This window comes from Mustela nigripes, chromosome 1, assembly GCF_022355385.1.
Source record: "Mustela nigripes isolate SB6536 chromosome 1, MUSNIG.SB6536, whole genome shotgun sequence".
In the NCBI taxonomy this organism is placed as follows: Eukaryota; Metazoa; Chordata; class Mammalia; order Carnivora; family Mustelidae; genus Mustela; species Mustela nigripes.
In genome coordinates, this window is record NC_081557.1 from 246,722,566 (window position 1) to 246,749,495 (window position 26,930).

The 26,930-nt window shown below is 36.5% G+C and overlaps 2 protein-coding genes and 1 pseudogene across 3 annotated transcripts in view; all 3 read right to left on the reverse strand.

The window, feature by feature from the left end:
• The window catches only part of PDCL2 (phosducin like 2), a 36,670-nt gene extending 17,731 nt beyond the window's left edge, over window positions 1-18,939 (reverse strand). Inside the window, exons 1-3 of the mRNA XM_059396293.1 lie at window positions 18,800-18,939; window positions 1,954-2,074; window positions 1,228-1,318 (exon numbers count right to left, since the gene is read on the reverse strand). Coding sequence (XP_059252276.1) covers window positions 1,228-1,318; window positions 1,954-2,074; window positions 18,800-18,805 — 218 coding nt within the window. The 5' untranslated portion in view covers window positions 18,806-18,939. The remainder of the gene's footprint in view (window positions 1-1,227; window positions 1,319-1,953; window positions 2,075-18,799) is intronic.
• Window positions 1,484-1,553, reverse strand: LOC132008908 (U4 spliceosomal RNA; annotated as a pseudogene).
• A 2,755-nt stretch (window positions 18,940-21,694) lies between the features above and the next one.
• The window catches only part of NMU (neuromedin U), a 166,844-nt gene continuing 161,608 nt past the window's right edge, over window positions 21,695-26,930 (reverse strand). For both annotated transcript variants that reach the window (XM_059396317.1, XM_059396308.1), the window contains 3 exons: window positions 26,346-26,399; window positions 25,179-25,218; window positions 21,695-21,832 (listed from right to left, as the gene is read on the reverse strand). In XM_059396317.1, the coding sequence (XP_059252300.1) occupies window positions 25,183-25,218; window positions 26,346-26,399 (90 nt within the window). In that variant the 3' untranslated portion in view covers window positions 21,695-21,832; window positions 25,179-25,182. The remainder of the gene's footprint in view (window positions 21,833-25,178; window positions 25,219-26,345; window positions 26,400-26,930) is intronic.

Genomic DNA, 26,930 nt, shown 5'->3' on the forward strand with positions numbered 1-26,930 from the left:
CATTTATAAAACAAGAGCAAAGAGCTAGGTACACTCATTGCTACCAGACTATTCCTGCTTCTAAACCAATTCACTGTTGTTGGGGTTGTTGTTGTTGTTGTTTTTCATTTTCATGTTAAAACAAACCATTCTTTTTTTTTTTTTTTAAGATTTTATTTATTTATTTGATAGAAAGAGTGAGAAAGAGAACACAAGCAGGGGGATTGGGAGAGGGAAAAGCAGACTCCCTGCTGAGCAGGGTTCTCAATGCCCAGCTTGATCCCAGGATCCTGGGATCATGACCTGTGCCAAAGGCAGACACTTAACAACTGAGGCACCCAGGCACCCCTAAAACAAAGCATTCTTAGGGCTAATCCCACTTGATCAGGATGCATTGTCCTTTTTTAATTGCTAGATCTAATTAGCTAATATTTTAAAAATTTTGTGCCTATATTCATAAAAGGTATTTTTCTGTGACATTCAGGATAAGTTGAAAAAAATATATATCAGTTCTAATTTCTGAAAGAATTTATTTATGACTGGCATTTCATTATTTATTATATGATAGACATTATCTTAGATGGAAAACTGTGGCTCCTATTGGTCTTTTATTTTTCACTTTACTTATTTTCCACTTACATTTTCCACTTTACTTAAATGTAACTTGATGAAGTTCCACTGTATATCATTGGATAGTTTTGTTTTATTTTTACTTAAGCAAAGGCAAAAATATCAAGAAAAAGATTCCCATCTTCTATATAGTGAGTTGATTTTAAAATGTTCTTAAAAGGACACCTGACCAGTTCAGTTGGTAGAACATGTGACTTTTGATCTTGGGGTTGTGAGTTCACGCCTCATGTTGGGTGTAAGGCTTACTTTAAAAAAAAAAAAAAAAAAGGGACAAAAAACTAAAATGTTCCTGGGGCAGCTTCGTGGCTCAGTCAGTTAAGCATCTGCCTTCAGCTCGGGTCATGATCCTGGGGTCTTTGGATCAAGACTTTCCCCAAAATCAGGCTCCCTTGGTCAGTGAAAAGTCGGCTTCTCCCTCTTTCTCTGACCCTCCTGTTCGTCCTCTCTCTTTCTCTCAAATAAATGAATAAATCTTAAAAAGAAAAAAAAACTAAAATGTTCTTAAAAACTCGTTTTGTTCTTTTAAAAAATCTATTCCATAGGAAAAATCAGATTTTGTTTGTTTTTTTCTTATACTTTTCCATTCAAAAACTAAGTTGCCCAAATAAATCACTGTACCTATATATTTCAATAGCTCTCATATCTTCTTCATCAAATTCATCTTCAGCTTCCTTTAACTGTGCAAGAGTCATCTTTTCATATGGTTTAACTAAAACAAAATAAATTATAGATAACTGAATTATTTAAAAAGCAGTTTTTACTTTATAGTCACATGGCTAGAAAATACAATGTATAGATAAATGGAGATAAATAATATCTTTAATGTTGCAGGTTCTCCAATATATAAATCTACTTTCCAGCTGACTGCTTCAGCTTTGTTTAATTAGCAATAATCGCGCCTCGGATAAACCTCATTGGCTACGATACTGCCACTGCGCAAAGCTTTCAGCTTTGTTTAAAGTATGAATTTCCCTCCAAATTCACAGAACTACCAAACTACATTAAAGTAGATGTGAACATCAATTAGACACCATAGATTTAAATTTCCCAAGTACTTGAAAATCTTGACAAATGAAACACACTACACACATGATCAAAATAGAAGATAATCACGAGGTGAAGGAATATGGCAGAGAAAAGTCTCATTAGGTTAGATTCCAGGACATTACAGCTCTGTTACTAACTAGCTTATGACATTTGACAGATCAATTAAAAATTTTATGTGTCAGCACCCTAATTTTAAAAGTATGGGTGGGATTTCTAATGTTCTTTCTCCCTCTAAGTTTATAAAATACACTTTCACTATCATCATCTCTATCCAGCCCACTAAATGCATAACTGTACCCATTGCTTCTTTCTGTAAACGTAAAACCATCTCTTCAATTTCATCTTTTGGCTCTTCTTTTGGAGGAAGAATGCCAAAATCTCTTAAAATTTCATTCCATTCTGTATCTTCATTTGGATCCTATTTAAAAAAAATAGAAAATCTATTAACATAGTTGTACATTTTAATATGTGTATGTGAAATTGATATATAGCATTTTCAACGATGCAATTGTTCAGGAGCTCTATGATAAGTAGACAATTAGTTTCAAAAACTAGAACGAAGTGACCTACTTTATCCTCACTTCCCAGCACTAGCAGTACTACATACTTCAATAAATAGGATACATCCACCCTCAAAATTATCCTGAGATGCTTAATAAAAAATCAATTTGGAACACATATATCAAATATTAATGAAGTAAACTCATAAATCATGGAAAATTCTCTGATGATTACAGAAGGCAAATGAATTCACACCATGCACAAATACTGTTTTGTTTTTCTATATAGGCCTTTAAGACCTCCAGGGGAACACGTTTCTCTTTTCAACTATATAGCTTCAAGGGACTCTCACTCCCAGGCTAAATGTTAGAAGAAGCTAGGAATTTTTCCATATTTTAAATTCTAATTACAGTTTCTTTCTTAAAAGTTAACCTTGTTTTCCTTGTAAATTAGACTTTGATATTTAATTTGCTTCTTTTCCAAAAGTTGTAGTATATTAACTCTTTTCTTTCTGGTCTGCTGCCCATTTTCTTTGGTATTTCCAGAAGAAGAGAGAACTTTTTATACAGGAAGGAATACTGTGGCAAAGTATTTGATGACCCTGAATGATCTCCACATTCTGGTATTCAAATCCTTCCACAGCCCCCTCTCCTTGATTATGGGTGGGAACTGTGACATAATTCTCACCAAAAAAACATGGCAAAGATGAAGAAATGTTATTTCTGTGCTTGTACTCCATAACATTATAACTCCATCTTGCTAGCACTCTTCTCACTGGCTGGCTTTGATAAAGCAAGTTGCCATACTGTGAGGTGCTCTACGGAGAGAACTGTGTGACTATGCATAACCCACAATGCTAGAAATAGAGGTCCTTAGTCAAATAGCCCCAAACGAACTAAATTCTGCCAAATATTATGTATGCGAACTTAGAAGTGGATCCTTTCTCTGTTGTACCTTTAAATGAGACCCCCAGCTTTGGCTGAGCCCAGCCACCAAGTCTGCGGTGCTTTGTCATGCAACAATTACAAATATAAGTGTCAACTTATTTCTCCTCTTCATTCTATTCTTTAGTCAAAGCTTTGTTTTTCTAGCCACTATTTGTCTTTTACTGGTCTCTCTATCCATGAGATCTTCCAATCCCTTTTCTTTCTATATGTCTCACAGTAAAAAATCAGTACCAGTAGACGTTCTGCACTTGGTAATGACAGACTACATAATTTGAATCAAACCTTTTGCTGAGAACATCTAGTAAAATGCAAGAATCAACAAGGCAGTGAAGAGAATTATCAGGAGAAGATCTTAGATGAGAAAGAGACCCAGAGAGGAATTCTATGTTTGGGGCTATTCCCCTTGGATCCACTACCAGTTCTGCAAGAGACCAAGATGCTGAGAAATTGAATAAAGGCTCACGGATTTGAGCACAGTGACCAGAGACAGAAATCATTAAGAAAATGATAACTAGGAGATCATCACATATTTGGAATTTAAGAAAACACTTTCTAAATAACTCATAGGTCAGAGAAAAAAATCCCAATGGGAATTAAAAAGCATTAGGAATTGAATGATAACAATAATGCAACTACATATGCAACTAAAGCAGTTAATAAAAAAAAATTTCACACCCATAATTTGATATTTATATAAAACAAAAAAGGTTTAAATATTAAGAATTCAACCAAGGAAGCTGGAAATTTTCAGAAAATCAAGATAAATGGCAAAAAAAAAATCAAAATGAAGATTAAAAAGACTGAAGTAGAAAATGATGCAATTTAAAGTGAATATCGAATAGTATTAACAACAACAACAAAAAAGAATAGTATTAACAATGAGAAATACTGGTTCTTAGAGAAGATTAAAGAAATTGATAAACACTTAACCAAGACTGATCAAAAAACAAAAAGTGAGAAGGCACAAAAATACAATAGTAGTTGGGCGCCTGGGTGGCTCAGTGGGTTAAGCCGCTGCCTTCGGCTCAGGTCATGATCTCAGGGTCCTGGGATCGAGTCCCACATCGGGCTCTCTGCTCAGCAGGGAGCCTGTTTCCCTCTCTCTCTCTCTGCCTGCCTCTCCATCTACTTGTGATTTCTCTCTGTCAAATAAATAAATAAAATCTTTAAAAAAAAAAAAATACAATAGTAGCAACGTAAAAGGGGAACTCTTGACAGGTGATACAAATATTTTACCCGAGGGTCCTCTCTATTGTATGTTGCTCATCTTTTTTTTTTTTTTTTCCTACTTTAAGGTGGAAGCTTAGATCACTGACTATGAACATTTCTTTTCTAATATAAACATTTATAGCTATATATTTCCCTTTTACAAATTCTTTAGCTACACCTTACAAATCTTGGTATATTGTAACTTTATCATTCAATTAAAAATATTTCTTTTGTAATTTTTTACTGACATTTTAATTTTAAAATGATTAAAATTAATTTTAATTTTCAAATGATTTGAACTTTCCTAGATAGCTTATTAATAATCTATAATTTAATTCTCTTTGGTTAGAGAACATACTTTGTTAAGATTTTGGTTTTTTTGAAATGTATTGACTTGTTTTATAACCCAGTATATGATGTATTTTTGTGAATGCTTGAAAAAAGTGTGTATTCTGCCGCCAATGGGTATATTTCTCTAAAAATCAAAAGATGATTGACAGATTTGTTCAAATTTTCTATTTCGTTAGCAATTTTCATACTTAGTTGTTCTATCAATTACTAAGAGGAGAGGTGTTAAAATCTCAAATTATGACTGTGGATTTGCTTTATATTTTAGAAGCCTAATTATTAGGCAAATACACAGCTATATTTGTAATATCTTCTAGATGAATTTCTCCTATCATTCTGAAATCTTCCTCTTTATTTCTAATAGTAATCCTCTTTAAATTTGTATTCTCTTAAAATTTAAACAATTTTTTGCATTATTTCTTTCTATTTTTTTAGCCCTCTTGTCTTTCTTCACTTTCTAGGATTCCAGGTCATGTATGTTAACCCATTTAATAATGGGTTCATTAAATTTCTATTCACTTTGCTTGAATATTTTTTCTCTATTCTTCAAATGGACACTTTCTACTGATGCATCTTCAAGGTCACCTACTCTTCTGCTGACTCTGGTTTGCTGTGAAGCCTGTTCAATGAATTTTTTATTACATTTGTTAATCTTCTCAGTTATAAAACTTCCACTTCGGTATTTTATTACTCTATTTCTCTGCTAAGCTTCTCCATCTGTTAATTCATTTTCCTTTAATTCCTTAAAGATATTTACAATAGCTGTTTTAAATTCTTTGTTAACATCAATATCTGGATAATCTTAGGATGTTTCTATTGATTGCTCCACTTTTTAATATAGATCATATTTTCATCTTTTCTTTTTGCTTGTCTAATGATTTTGTATACTAGACATTGAGGATGACCGAGATTCATGATTCTGTTGTGTTGTTCCTCGTAAATGTGCCGATTTTTATACTTTTGGGCAATTAACTTGGCTGGGCTCAAACACCAAACTATTTCAACTGAAATGGTCAGCAGCTGGAACCTCAGACTATTCGGTTCTTTCACTTTCCAGTGGTGACTTTTTACAGGCTCCTCAGAGCATCCTACGTACATATGGAGTTTAACTGACCAAGAGTTGGATGGATTTTATACATAGAATTTAAGGATCCTTTCTACATTACTTTCCTTTCTGAGACTTCCCCACAATTCTCCCACCACTTTAGTAGCCCAGCACTTTACCCTCCAACAACTCAATCATTTTCTATCTCCCTGTGACAATGATTGTAGAATGGCCTTCAGGTACTCAACAATATCTAATCTTTTTTAACCTATTATGAAGGTTTTTAAATAATCCACAAATTCAGGGTGCCTGGATGGCTCAGTGGGTTGAAGCCTCTGCCTTCAGCTCGGGTCATGATCCCAGGCTCCTGGGATCGAGCCTCACATCGGGCTCTCCACATGGCGGGGAGCCTACTCCCTCCTCTCTCTCTGCCTGCTTCTCTGCCTACTTGTGATCTCTGTCAAATAAATTTAAAAAAAATTTTTTAAAAATTTAAATAAAGAAAGAAATCCATAAATTCACACTCCTTTTTGGAGAAGTGAAGTTTCATCCCACTCCCATTGAGTAGGCTGGACCCAGTGTCTCAATTCTAATAAACTGAAAACATGATGGAAGTGATACCTCTTGATTTCTGAGACTAAGTCAGAATAGGCATTGCTGCCAGTTTTTTCTCTCAATCTCTTTCATCTCTTGCTCGGGGGAAAACCAGCTGCCATGCTGTAAAGATGCTCAAGCAGCCCATGTTAGTCTGTCTGCTTGTGCTGCCACAGCAGAATATAAGACTGGGTGGCTTAAATAGAATTTTATTTTCTCATAGTTCTGGAGACTGCACGTCCCAGATAAGGTACCAGGCAAGGTTAGTTTTTAATGAGACACCTGGCTTGCAGGTGGCCACCTTCTTGCTGTATTAACACATGAACTTTCCTCTGTGTACAGAGAAAGACTGGGGAGTTGGCGTGGAGAGAACATTCTCATGTCCCTTACTCATCTTAGAAGGACACCAGTCCTTTTGGATTAGAAACCGAACTTTATGACTCCATTTAACCTTAACTATCTTCTTAAACATGCTGTTTCCAAATATAGTCACATTTGGGGTTAGGGTCTCAACATATGAATTTTGGGAAGACACAATTCATTCCATAAAACAGCCCTATTGAAAAGTTCAAATGGTGGGAAGCTGAGGCCTCCTGAAAGCAGTCATGTGAGTAAGCCATGTTGGAAGCAGATTCTGCAGCCCCAGCTGATGTGTTAATGATAAACGCTTATTAGGTATTTCGAGCCACAGCCACCTGGCTAAGCCACTCACAGACTTCTGACCCCCAGAAACTTTGAGATAATAAATATTTGTTGTATTAAGCTGCTAGAGTTCGGGCTATTTTATCACACCGTAATTGGTAACTAATATGCTTATTCATGCAGGGGCTTTTGTCTTAGTTTCTTTTTTTTAAACTTCTAGAAATCTTTATTAAAAAAATAATCAGAGATGTAAAAAAAATAATTCCTGTTCCCCTATTTACCACAGCAGTATTCATAATAGCAAAACTTAGAAACTTTAGTATTCAGCAAAAAAATTAGAGGTCCATTCATCTTTTTACTACAAGTATAGTTTCTATTTCTACAAGCTCCTTTCCATTCCTTTATCTATTCATTCCTTTTTTTTGTATTTTAATCAAAGTATTTCATTTTTCTATTCATTCATTTAAAATTTTAATTTCATTACAGTTAATATACAGTGCTACATTAATTTCAGGTATACAATACAGTGATTCAGCAATTCTATATATTACTCACACTGTTCATCATGATAAGTATATATATTTTTTAAAGATTTTATTTATTTGACAGAGGGAGAGAGAACAAAAGCCAGGGGAAAGGCAGAGGGTCAGACATGGGGCTCAATCCCATGACCTGAGCCAAATGCAGACGCTTAACTGATGGAGCCACCCAGATACCCCATGATAAGTATACTCTTTTTCCATCACCAATTTCATCCATCTCCCCATTCACCTTCCTGTCGGTAACTACCAGTTTGTTCTCTATAGTTAAAGTCTGTTATTTTATTTTATTTTGTTTTGTTTCTAACTTCCACATTGAGTGAAATAATGTATTTGTCTTTCTTGGACTTATTTCACTTAGCATTATACTCTTTAGAGCCATCTGTGTTATTGCAAATGGCAAGATTTCATTTTTTTATGGCTAAGTAATATTCCTCCCTCTGTGTATGTGTATGTGTGTGTGTGTGTGTGTGTCACATCTTCTTATCCATTCATCTATTGAAGGATACTTGGGCTATTTGTTCATTCTTAATAGTTTCCTATATAAACTCATCTTTGTAATCTCACTTTCTAGTTCTTTGAACACTTCATGACAAGGATTTTGTCTTGGGCAATTACAGTCCTTAGAAATCTAAATTTGTTATTTCTTGCCTTTGTTTAGCATTTGTAGTAGTCTTATGTGATTATTTTGGGATAATATTTCTTCTAAAATGTGAGATCATATTTCTTTTAAAATGTGGGTGTTTTCTGGCTATACTGCAAATTTTCTTCAAAGAGGGTATGCTTCATTGTTAACCAGGAGTACTGTTTCTCACTCATCAAACTTCTTATACCTCCCTAGAGGACTTTTGATAATAGAGAGTTTCTCCTGTAACCTCGATTGTTCCAAAGGTCAATGTGTTGCTTTGGTCTTCACGCCTCAGGGAACCCTTCCTTGCTGCCTACACATCTTCAGTTTTTCTCCACCTCTCAGCTCTTTGTAGTTCCAGTCCTGAATCCTGCCTCTGTTGATCTGACCCTGGTGACCCCTTAGCCTGGATCCTGGATATTCCCACCCACAACATAGTCTTACTTCCCACTCAGGGCTCAACCCTCATTTGTCTGTTTGGGAGTGGAGCAGCTCCCAGAGACTCTATGAGAGCAGCAAGACTACATACAAGTTTTGTGGGTTTGTTTGTTTTTTTTAATTCAATTAGCCAACATACCGTACGTCATTAATTTCAGATGTAGAGTTCAGTTAATCATCAGCTGCATATAACACCCAGTGTTCATCACATCACGTGCCCTTAATGCCCATTATCACCCAGTTATCCCATTTCCCCACCCACCACCCCTCCAACAACCCTTCGTTTACATACAAGTTTTTTTGCAGACTGTATTTGTTGTGGATTTTTTTTGTGGATAGTGAGTGTTCCTCAAAGCTCACAGTTACTAATAACTCAAAAGCAGAACTTCCTTTTCCCTTTTGTGGCTTATCCATCCATTTATGTTCAACTGTATCTACATGTTTTAGACATATAAACATATAGCATATAGTTAGGGGTTTTTATTTTTAATCCAGTCTAAAAGTCTCTAATTAGAGCATAGAGTCCATTTACATTCTAGGTAAATATGGATATTCTAGGTTTAGATCTACCATTTTATTTTGTGCTTCTCTGTTGGTCCTTTCTGTTTTATGTTTATAATACATCAACTCCACGTACCCCTTTTCCAACTTACATGTTACTGTCTTAGTTCAAGCTGCTGTAACAAATTTACTGTTGACTGTGGCTGATAAACAACAGAAATTTATTTTTCACAGTTCTAAAGGCTGTAAATCAGAGATCAGAGTGCTAGCATGGTTGGGTCCTGGTGAAAGCCCTCTTCTGAGTTGCAGATGGCTGCCTTCTCCTTGCAGCCTTTCATGGCTGAAAGACAGCAAGCTAGCTCTCTGGCCTCTTCTTTTTGTGGGCAGTAATCCCATTCATGAGTAATTCCCGCCTTCATGACCTGATTACCTTCGAAAGACTCCACCTCCAAATGCCATCACACTGGGGATATTTCAACATGAATTTTGGGAGAGGGGCCATAAGTTACCCCTCTGTAACTCATTCTATTTCCATATTTTTTTTCTTAATAATACATTATCATCATTAATATTGCTGTTATAATTAGCCAACATTTCCTTAGATTTACTCACATTATTTACCATCTTTTTCTTCCATTCCTTGTTGAATTTCAGACCATCCATGTGGAAACACTCTCCCTCTCAACCTTGAGAATTCCCCTTAGTCAAGACTTGCTAGGGCATTATTCTCTCAAATACCTTCAGCATGTTTTTATTTTGCTCTCTTTATAAAAATAATTTTTCTTTGCTCAGCCATAAAATATAATGAGATCTTGCCATTTGCAACAACATGGATAGACCTAGAGGCTATACTGCTAAGTGAAATAAGTCAATCAGAGGGACAAATACCATATTATTTCATTTATATGTGGAATTTAAGAAACAAAACAAATGAACAAAGAAAAAAGAGACAAAAACAAAAAACAAAAAACAACCCAGATCTTAAATACAGAGAACAAACTGGTGGTTGCCAGAGGGGTGGGAGGTGAGGGGATGGGTGAAATAGTAAAAGTGGATTAAGAGTACACTTATCTTGATGAACACTGAAAAAATATACAGAACTGTTGAATCATACTGCACACCAGAAGCTAATATAACACAATAGATTTATTATACTTCAATAAAAAACAATAAAATAGGATAGAGTCCAACAAATCTGGAAGCCTAAAAAATAGTTTTTCTGAGTATAGTTTTTTTTCTCCCTACACACTATTCACTACTTTTTAGATCTGCTGTTGAAAAATCAGTTCCCGATCTCTTACACTTTTGAAGATAATTTGTCTTTTCTTTGTTTGCCTGCATTTGACATTTTCTTCGTAGTTCTATGCAGGGTTGCATGATGTATTTAGTTGTGTATGTAAGTCCCAAAGGCAGGCTACCTCAAAATGGGCCACTTTGGCACACTGGTTATTTTATTTTATTTTATTTTATTTTTTTTTTTTTTTTTTAAAGATTTTTATTTATTTATTTGACAGAGAGAGATCACAAGTAGACAGAGAGGCAGGCAAAGAGAGAGAGGGAAGCAGGCTCCCTGCTGAGCAGAGAGCCTGATGCGGGCCTCGATCCCAGGACCCTGAGATTATGACCTGAGCCGAAGGCAGCGGCTTAACCCACTGAGCCACCCAGGCGCCCGCACTGGTTATTTTAAATTAAAATTAGTTAAGAGACAGACTTATGCAAGGACACTCAAGACTCTTCTGTCCCCCTGAAATCAGGAAATAAATCTTCCATGTGAAAAGTACCCTCCCTGCAACAGGAGGTAAAGAGACATCCTTATCACCAAAGATGGGAAATTTAGAGCCCAGAAGCCTGTATTAATAACCCTTGTTCCTTTTTACTAATTTACTACCATAGCCCAAATTGTTTAGAATTCCTTACTAACTGAAGTTCCCAAAAGTTTTCTTTGTCAATTCCTCACAGATTTACTGTATCTAGAAAGTATAAAAACTATCTGCCTCCATCATTTCTTTAAATCTCAGTATCATCAGGGCATCTGGGTGGCTCAGTGGGTTAAAGTCTCTGCCTTCAGCTCGGGTCATGGGATTGAGCCCCACATCGGACTCTCTGCTCAACAAGGAGCCTGCTTCCCCCCCCCCTCTCTCTGCCTGCCTGTCTACTTGTGATCTCTCTGTCAAATAAATAAAATCTTTAAAAAAAATCTCAGTATCATCATTGGGTCTCCATGTGCACATAATAAAACTTTGTTTTTTTTCTCTTGTTACTATATCTTATGTAAATTTAATTTAGTCCAGCTGGAAGATTTTGAAGATAGAGAAGAATTTTTCCTTCCCTTCATGTACTTCTTTCATTTATCCTATGTGGATTCACTGGGCTTTTAGAAATTGTAGAATGGCATCTTTTAAAAGTGCTGGAAAATTCAACTCTACAACTGAAATCCAACCTGAAATGCCAGATTTTTGCTTATTTATTAAGTTTTGTATCTTTCCATATTTCCATAATGACCTGATAAACCTACCCACCAATAGTTTTTATTCCTTTTATTGCACATTTTCATTTCAAGACTTTTCATTTAGCTCTTCACCAAAAATTTTTACTATGGCAAATGTAAATAATATGAAATTTACTACCTTAACCATTTTTGAAAGGAACACTTTAGTGGCATTAAGTACCTTCATCCTGTGATACAATGATCACCATTATTCATCTCCAGAATGTTTCATCATCCCAAAATCAAATTCTGTACCTATTAAACAATAGCTCCCCATTCCTGAGCTGTACCCTAGCCTTGGTAACCACTATTTTACTTTCTGTCTCTATGAATTTGACTGTCCTAGTTTACCTCAGATGAGTGGAATCATACAGTATTTGTCCTCTTGTGACTGGTGTATTACCTTTGGCATGTTTTCAAAGATCACCCATGTGGAAACATGAATTAGAATCTCCTTCCCTTGTAAGTCTGAATAATATTCTATTTTAAGTACACCCCACAGTTTGTTTATCCATTCATTCACTGATGGACATTTGGGTTGTTTCCAATATCAATGTACAAGTTTGTTGGAGTCCCTTTCAAATCTTTTGACTATATACCTAGGAGTGGAATTGCTGGATCAAATGATAATTCTACATGTAACTTTTTGGGGAACTACCCTAATGTTTTCCACAGCAGTTGCACTATTTTACATTCCCTCCAGCAAACCCACAAGATTTTAATTTCTCCACATCCTCATCAACACTTGTCATTTTCTGTTTTGATAATTATTACCTTATAAGTGTAGCCTCTGATTGGGAATTTTATTTTTATGTTTTTAAAAGATTTATTTATTTTGGATAGAACATGTACACAAGCAGGAGGCAGAAAGAGAGAGAAACCCAGGCAGACTCTGCACTGAGCATGGAGCTTGATACGAGGCTTAATCTCATGACTCTGAGATCATGACTTAACCAAAACGAAGATTCAGTCAGATGCTTAGCTTATTATGCCACCCAGGTGCCCCTATTTATTTTTATTTTTAAACTTTTTTTTTTACTATAAACTCTACACCCAATGTGAGCTTGAAGTCACAACCCCAAGATCAAGTCACAGGTTCTACTGACTAAGCTAGTTAGGTGCCCCTGTGATTCTGACTTAGAGTTCTCTAACAATTAATGATATTGAGCAGCTTTTTATGTGCTTATCGGCCATTTGTATGTCTTCTTTGAAGAGATATATATTCAAATTCTTTGCCCATTTTAAAAAAATTTTTATTTTTAAAATTTCTTTTCAGTGTTCCAGAATTCATTGTTTATGCACCACCCCCAGTGCTCCATGCAATACATGCCCTCCTTAATACCCACCACCAGGCTCACCCAACCTCCCATCCCCCTCCCCTCCAAAACCCTCAGATTGTTTTTCAGAGTAGAGTGTCTCTCATGGTTCATCTCCCCTTCTAATTTCCCCCAATTCCTTCTCCTCTCCAGCTCCCCATGTCCGAGTTATTCCTTATACTCCACAAATAAGCAAAACCATATGAAAATTGACTCTGACTTATTTCACTCAGCATAACTGTTCCAGTCCTGTCCACGTTGATACAAAAGTTGGGTATTCATCCTTTCTGATGGAGGCATAATACTCCATAGTGTATATGGACCACATCTTCCTTATCCATTCGTCCGTTGAAGGGCATCTTGGTTCTTTCCACAGTTTGGCGATTGTGGCCATTGCTGCTATGAACACTGGAGTACAGATGGCCCTTCTTTTCACTACATCTGTATCTTTGGGGCAAATATCCAGTAGTGCAATTGCAGGGTGCTAGAGAAGCTCTATTTTTAATTTCTTGAGGAATCTCCACACTATTTTCCAAAGTGGCTGCATCAACTTGCATTTCCACCAACAGTGGAAGAGGGTTCCCCTTTCTCCACATCTTCTCCAACACAACATTTACTGTCTTGTTAATTTTGGCCAGTCTAACTGGTGTAAGGTGGTATCTCAATGTGGTTTTGATTTGAATCTCCCGATGGCTAGTAGTGATGAATATTTTTTCATGGGTCTTTAGCCATTTGTATGTCTTCATTGGAGAAATGTCTATTCATGTCTTCTGCCCATTTTTGACATGATTATCTGTTTTGGGTGTGTTCAGTTTGAGGAGTTCTTTATAGATCCTGGATAATAGCCCTTTGTTTGTATTGTCATTTGCGAATATCTTCTCCCATTCTGTGGATTGCCTCTTTGTTTTGCTCACTGTTTCCTTTGCTGTGCAGAAGCTTTGCCCATTTAAAAAAAATCTTTTGTTTTTGTTTTGGAATAAAGAAAATTGTTTAAGAGCAGTTTTAGGTTTACAACAAAATTGAGAGGAAGGTACAGGGATTTCCCATATACCCTTGTACCCACATATGCATAGCCTTGCCCATTAACAATATCCTTCACCAGAGTGGTAACTTTGTTTAAAGCAAATTCTTCACAGGGGTCACAATAAGGGGCACCTGGCTGGTTCAGTCAGTTAGGCATCTGCCTTTGGCTAGGGCTGTGACCCCAGGGTCTTAAGATCAAGCCCCAAGTCAGAGTACCAGCTCAGCAGGAGGTCTGCTTGCTCTTCTCTGTCTGTTGCTACCCCTGGCTTGTGCTCTCTCTCTAGCAAATAAATAAAATCTTTAATAAATAAGATGTTGATTCAACATTTTTTAAGAAGCCAAAATAAAACAGCAACATTTTTTTTTATTTTATTAAGACTTTATTTTTTAAACAGTTTTAGGTTCATAGCAAAACTCAATGGAAGATACGTGATTTCCCATATACCTCTGCCCCACATATGCACAGCTGCTACCATTACCAATATTCTCCACAAGAATAACACATTTTTCACAAGTGGTGAACCTACATCGGCACATCATACTCACCCAAAGTCTACAGTGTACATTGTGGTTTCCCTCTGGGTGTATATTTTATGAGTTTGGGAAAACACATGATGACATGTACTCATTGTTATGGTACCATACAGTCTATTTTCCCTATACTAAAAATCCTCTGTGCTCTGCCTATTCATCCGCCCCCCGCTTCTTTTTTTTTTCCCCCATTTTTAAATTGGGTTGTCTTTTTATTGTTGGAATTTTAAAAATTAATATATAATGTATTATTTACTTCAGGGGTACAGGTCTGTGAATCATCAGTCTTACACAATTCACAGCCTTCACCATAGCACATACCCTCCCCAATATCCATAACCAAGCCATCCTATCCCTGCCTCTCCACCCCACCTCCCAGCAACCCTCAGTTTATTTCCTGAGATTTAGAGTCTCTTATGGTTTGTCTCCCTCCCTGGTCCCATCTTGTTTCATTTTTTCCCTCCCTACCCCCCACAATCCCCTGCCCTCCTTCTCAGATTCCTCGAATCAGAGAGATCCAACAATTGTCTTTCTCTGATTGACTTCTTTTGTTTAGCATAATACCCTCTAGTTCCATCCACATTGTTGCAAATGCCAGGATTTTGTTTTTTGATGGCTACATAGTATTCCATTGTATATATATACACCACAACTTCTTTATCCAGTCATCTGTTGATGGACATCTAGGTTCTTTCCATAGTTTGGCTATTGTTCTTCCCCCCTTTTCAACCAGTTATCTTTTGAATGTCTCCATAGTTTTCCAAAGTGGTATATAGTTGGGATCAGTTAGTTTATGGTCTTCTCAGATAGATTTCTTTCACTTAGTAATATGCATTTAAGGCTCCTCTATGTCTTTTTATGGTTTGATAACTCATTTCTTTTTAAGCACTAAATAATGTTCTATTTTCTGAATATACCCCATTTAATTTATCCATTCACCTACTAAAGGACATCTTGGTTGCTTCCAAGTTTTGACAATATGACTAAAGCTGCTGTTAACACCCAAGTGCAGGTTTTTGTGTGGATGTAACTTTCCAACTCTTTTGGGTAAATACCAAGGAATGTGATTGCTGGATTGAATGATAAGAGTATGTATAATATTTTAAGAAACTGTCTTCCAAGGGCTATATATCTTTGCATTCCCACCAGCCATAAATGAGCATAAATGAGAGTCCTTGTTCCTCCACATCTTGGCCAGCATTTGATGTCAGTGTCCAGATTTTGGCCATTCTAAAAGGTGTGCAGTGGTTTCTTACTGTTTTACTTTTTTTTTTTTTTTTTTTAAGATTTTATTTATTGGGGTGCCCGGGTGGCTCAGTGGGTTAAAGCCTCTGCCTTCAGCTCAGGTCATGATCCCAGGGTCCTGGGATCAAGCCCCACATTGGGCTCTCTGCTCCACAGAGAGCCAGCTTCCTCCTCTCTCTCTGCCTGCCTTTCTGCCTACTTGTGATCTCTGTCTGCCAAATAAATAAATTAAATCTTAAAAAAAAAAAAAAGATTTTAGGGGCACTTGGGTGGCTCAGTGGGTTAAGCCTCTGCCTTCAGCTCAGGTCATGATCCCAGTGTCCGGGATCGAGCCCTGCATCGGGCTCTCTGCTCAGCGGGGAGCCTACTTCTCCCTCTCTCTCTGCCTGCCTCTCTGTCAAATAAATAAAATCTTTAAAAAATATATTTTATTTATTTGACATAAAGAAATAGAGCACAAGTAGAGGGAGCAGTAGGCAGAGAGAGAGGGAGACATAGGCTCCTCACTGGGGTGGGGGGGGGAGGAGCCTAATGCAGGGCTGGATCCTGAAACCCCAGGATCATACCTGAGCCAAAGACAGACACTTAACCGAGCCAACCAGGTGTCTCTATTCCTAAATATCTTGTTCTTTCTGATGCAAATATATAGGGGATTGCTTTCTTAATTTTCTTTTGGATTATTCATTGTAGTGTATAGGTGTATTTTAATCAAATTTTTAAACTCACTACTCCCTGCAGATAATTTCAGTCTAGGCTCTTACTTTTTTAAACTAAGAAACATAATTGTTTTATAATCTGCTTCTGATCATTCTAGCAAAAGTCTTCTGTTCATTCATGTTCATGGTGCCCTGTTTCCTTTATGTGCTTAGTTACTTTTGACTGATTAATTTGAAGTCCTTGAGAACTTACCTGAGGCAATTCTCTGAGGCCTAAGATAAAGATATCTCCTACACAGAGGATTTTTTATTTCTTTTAGGCATTATGGGCAGTAAGTATATAACTAATATATACCAAATTCATAATTTGAGTCTCGCTAGACCACCCAGACAATATGCCTTAGGTTGTAATCTATATGAGAGCTGTCGTGGGCCACAACTTCTTGGGGACAGGTATTATTTCTTTTCTTTTTCTCCCCTTTCCACTAAGCATCAAGACAACCTTCTCTGAGTTCTCCTATACATGAGTTTATCTCTTGTTCCTATTCCTATTAGTTAGTCTTCCATTCTTTGGTGGTCCATACTCCTTTGGCTCCTTCTCACCCTGTGATTACACCCAGGATCAACACACAGACTGCTAATGCCTTCAGGGTAAAAGTGGCTTTGGAACTGTGGAAATCCATTTATCTGGTTTTCCAATTTCCCTTCAGTTTTTGTCTCCTAGTTTCTTACTATCATCTCTTTGACACTTTAAAGGAAATGTGTTTTACATGCTAGCCAGCATTTTTACTTGTATGCACAGAAGAGTAGCTCATTATCATCAGAAATTCCAGCACTACCTTTTTAAAAAACTCCTTCTGCACCTGACATCCCCTACCATCTTCTCCTTCATCCTTCGCAGTTAAACTTCTTGAAACAATTGTCTACATAAGCTGTAATCACTCCCATATCCCATTAACTCTTCAATCCACTCCCAAGTTTGCTTCCAATTCTTTCAAAAGTGCTCTACCGAATGTCACCTACAAGCTCCATGTTGTTCATTTCAATGGGTATTCACTGTATTTGATCTCTTAAGCAGAACTGGAGAGACTCTGTCATTCCTTTCTTGTTAAAATGATCTTTCTTGATACTCATGATACCACTTTCTTATGGTTTTATTTATACCTTCTCTGCTCTTCCTTAACTGATCCAGGAGTTCAGTGCAATGGAATTTAATAGTAAAGGCTCCAGAGTCTAGTTTTTCCTTCATTTTTAGAAATTATCTATGAAATTTTATCCGATAGAAATAGGTACCACAATCTATTTGTTAAAACTATTACGGCTTTGATCATACCACAAATAGTTACATCTGTTTCCCTCTTATTCCCTCACAGCAAACTCTTTCAGAATAAGTCCAAAACTAAACATAAACACTGAATTACTGACTGCTGAATAAATCAATGAATAAATGAACAAAAGATAATGGGCTATTAACTTCACTCTCAGTCGTATGTGGCCTATTTCTTGAAGAGAGGTATAAATACAGACAAATTTGCAACTTTTTACAGACTGGACAAAATGTACTTGCTAGGAATCTATTATTAAAACAAAAGGACAATCCATTAAAAATTATATTAACTGGGGCTCCTGGGTGGCTCAGGTCATGGTTTCAGGGTCCTGGGATCGAGCCCCACATCAGGTTCTCTGCTCAGCAGGGAGCCTGCTTCCCCCTCTCTCTCTGCCTGCCTCTCTGCCTACTTGTGATCTCTCTCTCTCTCTGTCAAATAAATAAGTAAAATCTTTAAAAAAATTATATGTAACTTATATTCAAAATATCCTAGTGAATGATGCAGTATCTGCCAATAAAAATAAATATGTAAAACAAAAATCACAGTGGTTTTCATCTGGGGAGCAGGTGGGAAGAAGCGGTTTCTGAAAGTCACCAAGTGGACCTTTACCCTGGTAAAAGAAGAAACGAAGACACAGGCTTCCGATTAAGAAGGAAGCTTTACACAGAGGAGCCTCCTTCTGAGGAACACAGGGAAGCCGAACAGAGCTTTCGCCATCAGGTAGGAAGGGGAAACTGAGACACTCCAAGGACAGCTGGTCTCTCTCAAGACAATGCAGCTGTTGGGTTTCCGTTACGATCTTGTTAAAAGGCCGGGAGCAGAGGACTTACACACTGCGTCCCACGGAGGCTAAAGTTTCTGGTCTAGTTCTCAAGTCAGAGAGAGTCCAGCAGTCGAGCTCCAAGGCCTCGGGCGTGACACACCCCCCCCCCCCCCCCAACAACTCCGAATGCTGCCCCCCACAGACAAACCTGTCTTGAGCGCTGAAAAATGGCGTTCTCCTGGAGTCAGTTCGGACTTCCTGAAACCTCGACTGAGACGCACGCACACTTTAGCTCTTACCAGAACAGATGTTAGAACAAATGTTAGAACCCACCCGTTGTGGGCCGTCCCCCGCCCTGGTGCTCACTGGAGGCCCAGCCGGTGACTCCCCTGGGTGCCCACCTGCATGGTGTTCCCCTTCGCCCCTTGCGTGCCGGCGTCGTCCTGCCCCTGGCGACGAACTCCTGACTCCCACCGAAGTCTCCTTCGAGGTGGAGGCAGGGGGGCCACAAGCCTAGTGGTTTCCACCGCCCAAGGGGAGGGGGAGGGGAGAACAAGGGCCTCCTACGCACGCACGTGCGCTTGCGCAGCTCTGTTGCCAGGCAACGTGGAGGCGGGAGCTGGGGGGTTAGCTGTGCGTACAGATGCGCCAGTTAGGGGGCATCTTTCCTAAGTGGTGTCTCAACTGTTCACGGTCTTGTGCTGCTGCTTGTACTCTTCCCACCCACCCTTCCTTCCACCACCACCAAATCACCAAGTTGTTTCTGAGCCTCTGGCACATTCAACCCCCGAGTACCGTCTTCATGGAGAAATAACAAAATCCTGGGGGGAGAACCTTCCAGAGGAAGGCTGCTTAACCTGGAGCCCATAGCCTATATTTGGATGCATTTTAGGGGATCCCTAGCCTACAGCCCCAATTGTACATAATTTTGTTTTATATGTACATTTGTTGGTTGGGGAAGGAGGGAGGAATTGGGGGTTGGGGACCAGAGATTTCATCAGATTCTCAAATGGTTTGCCGCCGCCATCTTAAAAACCCAACTGCCTTCCAAGACAGGAGCTCTGGCTTTAGGTAGGAGACCTAGACAGTCGGGTTCCTTGGTGGTTGGGTTAAAGAAAGGATGTTCACTGGGAGCTGCCAGGAATGTCAGGAAAACATTTGATATTATCACCAAATGAGGTTATATACATGGTCACAGGGATATACTGATAGGATTTAGCAAAAAATAAAAATGTTTTTTTAAACTTGGGTTCAGTATTAGACCTCTTCATGTGCAGTGCCCAGTTAATATGTAATACAAATCCTGTACTCCTGGTAGCCTGTATATTCTGTTGTGTTTGTATATTAAATATTAATTTGTTAAATATAAAATATTTTAAAACATCCCACAATTTTTGTAAACATGTTTTGGTATTTTTTGCTTCCTTTCTTTTTTTTCCTTTTTCCTTTTTTTTTTTTTTTTTTTTTTTTTTTAATATCCTGGGATCTCTGAAAAATGTAAATGACCTAAGTCTCTCTGTATTTTTAAGAGGCTCTGGGAACTACTGCTTAAATTAATATTTCACTCCTTTTTATTTTGACAATCCAAAATCCAAGCTAGTTGAATTACTACTGTGTGTAGCACCAGCTAATGTTGCTCTATATATTTGTGGCTTTAGAGCAGGAGACCTCGATCCTCTCAAGTCCCCATCTTTCAAAGCAATTCATTTTAAAAATTTTTTGTATTCTTCTTCCTTCTTTCCTTACATTCTTTGCACAGGTTGACAAGAAGTGAAATTCAGGGACTTTGTTAGTAAAAGGCATAATTTAAGCTGTAATTATTGGTCAGCATTAGTAAGATAAAGCTTTGTGAGGTCCTCTGCCCTGAAGAATTTAAGACAATCCTATCCACTCTAGAGCCAACCTCCTCTTATCAGGCAGCCTGCTTGGTGTTAGAGGAGGTTATCCAAGAGGGGGGTCAGAAGGGAAAGATCCAGGGAAACCTGAAGGCAGATAATCTCAGCATCCATCTGAGGTTAGTTCTGTGTCCAATAAACACTGATTTGATGTAAAAAGTTTTCCAAGTGTGTTCATGATCCTCTGCTAGTGAGATTTTCTTTCTGGTAATGGACAAGACTGGTTGTCTTTCAGATGTTGCAGGGTGAAATGACTAATTTTAAGATAAATTGAACACTACCAGTTGGTAGAAAAAGCTAACTCTCTTGATATGTTTGTAGCACTCAGACATCTCTTTTATAATAGATAAATCAGAACTTGCTTATTGGACTGTTTGGATGGACCATGGCCAAATTCTCCAACTAGTGTAGTTTCAGTTGATGGTCTCATTCTAAGATAGTTAGCTACTGGTCACTAAGGTATTTATAAGAGCTGGTGATTTTGTCACTGATGAAATCCAAACAGGATGAACTATAAAATAGCTCATTAAAACTCAAATCTCTTCTGAGTGTCTTTAGCAAAAATAACAAAAGAACAGGTATGTTGGTGCAGTTGACCCTGAACCACAAAGGAGTTGGGAGGAACCCCTGGAGAAAATCCCCCAAACTTAAATGCTAATAGCCTACTGTTGACCAGAACCCTTACTAATAACATAGTCAATGAGCACAAATTTTTTATATGTATTGCATCCTGTATTTTTACAATAAAGTAAGCTAGAGAGAAGAAAATGTTATCAACAAAATAGTAATAGGAAATAGGGGGACTTGGGTGGCTCAGTCAATTGAGTGTTCCTTCAACTCTTGGTTCCAGCTCAGGTTATGATCTCAGGGTTGTGGGATCAAGCCCCAAGTTATGCTCCCAGCTAAGTAGGGAGTCTGCTTGGGATACTATTTCTCCCTCCCCCAACCCATCCCCCTGCCTGTGCACACGCACTCTCTCTACTCCAAAATAAAATCTTTAAAAAAGGAAAATTTTTTTTAAAGTCCATGTATAATTGGATCTTGCAGTCAAACCCATGTTGTTCAAGGGTCAACTGTATTGTCAAAAACTGCAGGGATCTAAGGAATATCATGATTTAGAGCTTTATTACATAAAAACTATTTTGGGGCACCTGGGTGGCTCAGTGAGTTAAGCCTCTGCCTTCGGCTCAGGTCATGATCTCAGGGTTCTGGGATCGAGCCCTGCATTGGGCTCTCTGCTCGGCAGGAAGCCTGCTTCCCCCTCTCTCTGCTTGCCTGCTTGTGATCTCTCACTTTCTCTCTGTCAAATAAATAAATAAAATAAAAAAAAACAGACTTAAAAGAAAAACTTACTTTAGGATGCTTTTAAAATTGTTGACAAGTGAAACATTTATACTCACAACCAACTTTTATTGAGAATGTTTACAACACAGGGATTCTCACACATGGTAAGTTTAGCAAGCATTTTTTCTGAGAAGAAAACAAAATGTCAACATTTTGCATTCCCTGGTACTGCTTCTGCAAAAAATAGTTGGTATCCTGTATAAAAAGAAAAATTAAATTTAAAGTCAATTATAAGTATGTGAAGGTGTATGTATGTAATGTTAGCATATAGACATTTCTATAAATATTCAGGTCTGATAAAATTGACATAAGAGAGATAGCTCAACTATTTTTCAGTTAGTATATTTTTAGCTATCAATCTCTCTGATAGACCACTTATTCTATATGTTTGTATTTTCCAAAATTTTACAGTATTTATATATATGCATATATATTACTATATAAAAGTGGTTTTCTAAAGTTCATTGATGCCAATAAGATTTATGAATAAAATATTTCAAAAGTTTGCAGTTATTCCTCGTGTTTTTATTTCCTTTGGTTTTGCAATTAAATCACTCTATTTTATGTCTAACCATTTTCTAGGTAAACATAAGTCCCCAGAACAGAGTAAAACCTCAGACAATCAGATGAGAAAAACAAAGAAAAAATGATTATTGAACTATTTTGCTATTAACAAAATAAAATGAAATCTTAAGTGAGTTAGTCCGTGTAAGCCCTAAATCTTGAAAACAATCCAAATCAAGCTATTTTCCTCAGAAGTTTTCCTAAATTAACCAAATCATGGATTGAATTCTATTTCATATTTGTGAGCACTCTACCACTTGGTTTGGTGTTACAAGCACAGACATTTTTTCCATTTAATATTAAACGTTTTTGTGTGTACTTTGTAAATGTCTCTTCATTTGTAATATTATAAAAGATAGCCTCTTTTCCATTATCCTTTTGTTCTTGGTTCCTTAAAAAAAAGAAAAGAATTAAGAATATATTTGCTCATGTTTCTGATGTGAACTGCTCGTTGCTGAAACAGAAATTAATGCCAAATATAGTCTGAAATTTTAAGTTCCTAATTAGGTTCGAGAGCACACTAAATTTTTTCTTCACATTTTCAGTATATTTGGCTCTTTCTTTTCTTATCTAACTGAATTGGCCAATGTATAAGAACCACATTAAATAAAAGGTGACGGAGTACTCTTGCTTTGCTCCTGACATTAACAGAAATTCTCCAAAGTGTTTTACTATCAAAACTGTTACTGATGGGTGCCTGGGTGGCTCAGCAGGTTAAAGCCTCTGCCTTCAGCTCTGGTCATGATCCTAGGGTCCTGGGATCGAGCCCCGCATCAGACTCTGCTCAGCAGGGAGCCTGCTTCCCCCTTTCTCTGCCTGCCTCTCTACCTACTTGTGATCTCTGTCTGGCACATAAATAAATAAAATCTTTAAAAACAAACAAACAAAAAACCTGTTACTGACTTTGAGACCATTACATAATGTTAATAAAGATTCATCTCTTTCTATAAGATATTCTCTTGGGTGGTTCAGTGGGTTAAAACCACTGCCTTCTGCTCAGGTCATGATCTCAGGGTCCTGGGATCGAGCCCCGAATCGGGCTCTCTGCTTAGCAGGGAGCTTGCTTCCCCCACCCCCACCCCCAGCCTACCTTTCTGCCTACTTGTGATCTCTGTCAAATAAATAAATAAAATCTTAAAAAAAAAAAAGATATTTCTCTTAAAACATCAGACATTGATGTGGAATTCTGAAATTATTAAATAATTTTTCTTCTAATGGTGAAAATGTTTTAATAGACCTCCTAATGTTGAACCATCCTGAGTTGTTGGAACAAACTTCACTTTTATGGAGTTACATAATTTAAAAAATTTTTTAAATACAGCCAAATACTAATAATAATACGAATTACTAATATTTCTTTAACATTTTTACGTTGATATTTATAAATAGGATTGACTTCCAGTTTTCCTTTTTTGATATTATTTTTATAAGGTTTTGATATTAGTATTTTCTGGCTTTGTAAAAAATATTTTGAGATTTTCTTCCATCTCTGAGTTGTAAAAATTCAAAATCTATTGGTCTAGTATTTTGGAGGGGGAAGTTTTTAGATGTTTTCAACTTTTTTTCCATGCCTATTAGTCTGTTCAGAGGTATTCTTTTTTTCTTTCTTCTGACATCAGTTTTGGTAGTACTTACTTTATTAGACAATCCTCCATTTTAGTTAGGTTTTCAAACTGACAGTCATAGAGATTTGTAAAGTACTGTTTTGTGATTTTCATTTATTCTATATCTGTTTCAATTTCCTTACTTTCATTTGTATATTTGTACATTTATGGTTTCTCTTTTTTTTTTCTTGATTAGGTTATTAGGTCTTTTTTTTTTCTTGATTACGTTATTACATTAGGCTAATTATTTTATTTTATTTTATTTTATTTTTTGCAAATAATTAGATTTTGCTTTACCAATTTTTCTTTGTAACTATTTTGTAATTTTTTAATTTCATTTTTCATTTTATAATTTTCTTCTTTTTGCTGTCTTGAGGTTCACCCTGGTTTGTTTTTTGTTTTTTGTTTTTTTAACTAAAACCTTAATTCACTCATTCTTTCTTGCTTGATAGCATTTAAAGCATTAATTTTTCACTGAATATGCCTTTGGCAGAGTCCCGTAGGTTTTAACATGCAGTGTTTTTATTATCTCTTTGTTTTCTGGATATTGTATAATTTTGGTATTATCTTCATTAGTTAGAAATAATTCATTTTGATATTTGTTTCTATGAAAAAATACGAAGAATTTTAACGTTCTTAAGCTAACTATGTACTTAAGGGTTGAGATAGTGTTATGAAAAAATATATGCAAAAGTATGTTAAGTACAGAATCTACATTAAGACTACATGAAGTTAACAAAATATACTTTTATTTGTGTGGTATAATTTTATCAATCTGAATTTAGGTCTAATGTCAAAATTCACAACCTAGTAAGATATTAGTATTAACATGTTTATTAAATATGTAGGACCAACCATATATCTACTCTATCTCCAGCTCTGATGTGGAAATTCTGTGAGTTCTGAGGTAGAAGTCATGTTCTCCTGTCTTTCCACATTTTCTTAGTTCTCTAGAAGTGGTAAATCACAACTTTTCTAAAGAATCTTTGAATACAGTTCACTTGGAAGACAGAAATGCATTCAGCCTGTAGGTTCTGGCCCATTATTGTGGACACTGATTACTACAATAAGAACACAATCCTTGACATATTACCTGCGCAATAAATAATGATAAGGTCAATGCCTACAAAACCCAACAGGACTACTGTGACATAGTCCAAGGAACACACAACATGGGCAAAGCAAATCTGGTCCTAAAATACTGACATTTTCCATCATATAAAGCCCCCACTGCCCCTATAACAATAGTATATATATAGAATATTAATGCACCCATGCAATCAAGTAATAGAAATATACTGAGCATGGTTTAACTTATGAATATCTGAAAATGACAGAAATTTTCAAACTGGGTTGAATTGGGAAGTACATACCATTTTAAATGTAACCTTCTGATCTTCTTCCATTGCGTGGCTAGAAAAGAATAAATAAAAAATAAATCAGTGTAACTAAGGAGTGAAGTTAACTTTCATACAAATCAACCTAATGATTTCTATGGGAATTATTATATCTTCTTTTATCTAGTTTTGCTCTCCCTTCCACCCATTCTCCAAACTGTTGTTAAAATTAGTTTCCAAAATGCAAATCTTACTTTATGGCTCTTCCTAGCCCAACACTAAAGTTGAAATTCCTTAGTTAACTATTTCACTGGCTAACTCCTGTTGATTCTTCAAATTCAGCTCTTTTTTTTTTTTAATTTATTTTATTATTTTATTTTATTTTATTTTGTTTTATTTATTTATTTATTTTTTTCAAATTCAGCTCTTAAAGCCTTCTCTGTACCTCCTCCACTCTCCGGCCTGGGTTAAACACCTTTCTTCCAGAAACCAACTGCCTGGATTGAAGGTGTGCATTTAACATAGTATTTTGTGTTTATCAATTTCCTGTATTAGGCTGTAAACTCTTACAGCATAAGAATGGAATCCTATCTGTATGCTTCTAATTTTTGCAACATTGCCCAGCACCCAGTAGAAATTTTTTAAAAATTGCTAAATGAATGAATAAAAAAATCTCTGATAATGTAGTAAGGATACAAACATTTTAGAAAGTAAAGCTGCTTAGAAAAAAACTCACATTTCTTACACAATTTGGACAAGCAAAATATTAAATACAATTACAAAGCTTTGTTGATTTATAGCCTCTAGTATAGTTGATTCTTTCACTTTTAAAAACTTGTGAAAATAGTCATAACTGTTCTAGTCTCCTGAATCAAATATTCAGTAAATGATTCCTTGGAACTTAAGGAGTAATGCATCTTTCAGACACTCACTCACTGCACATGAAATTTGATAGAAATAAACTGCTTAATATCTGAATGTCACTTGGGGTGTTTACAAACATGAACAGATTAGAGAAAAGATCAGGGCTACCATAATATTAAAACAATATGGTGGGGGAAGAAGTGAATCTCAGACTAGAGCACCTGATGTCAAATATCTATAAATAAAAACTTAATGTGAAGTGCATAGTCAGGGTATTTTTTTTTTTTTCAATTTAAATGTTGAGTGATTTTTTTAAAAAAAAATATGGTATTTACATACCCTGAACAAAAACTGTCTTCGAACTTGGCTTGCAATAGGACCTTGGAATTCTTCCTGGAAGAGAAAAGGAGGGCATTACTAACAGTAAAACTAACAGTAAAAATAAGTGCAAATTCTTAGTGAAGCTCCAAGTTATTTTCAACTACCATAATTAAACGAGGAAGGAATCAAGGACTTGAGTATAAAATTCCTATCAATAAATAATCTTTGAATGTATACCCAAGGAACTTTCATTTAGCAATATCACCAGAATGTTTTATTTTAAAATAATTTCCTAGGGGCAGCTGGCTGAGTCAGTCGGTAGAGCATGCAACTCCTGATCTCAGGGTCATGAATTTGAGCCCCATGTTGGGTGTAGAGCTCACCTGAAAATTGTTTTAAATAAAATAATAAAATAATTTCCTTATCAATGTAACAGCTTCTAGGAAGTTTTGTCAGTTGTATGTGTATTCATCAATAAGTAGAATGAGAGATGAAAGTTCATATAATTAACTATATTTAAAACCTCCTCTCGGCATTTCATTAAACAAAATAGTTTCCTTAAAATACATATTGTATGTGCTAACACATGATCAGGGAAAAATA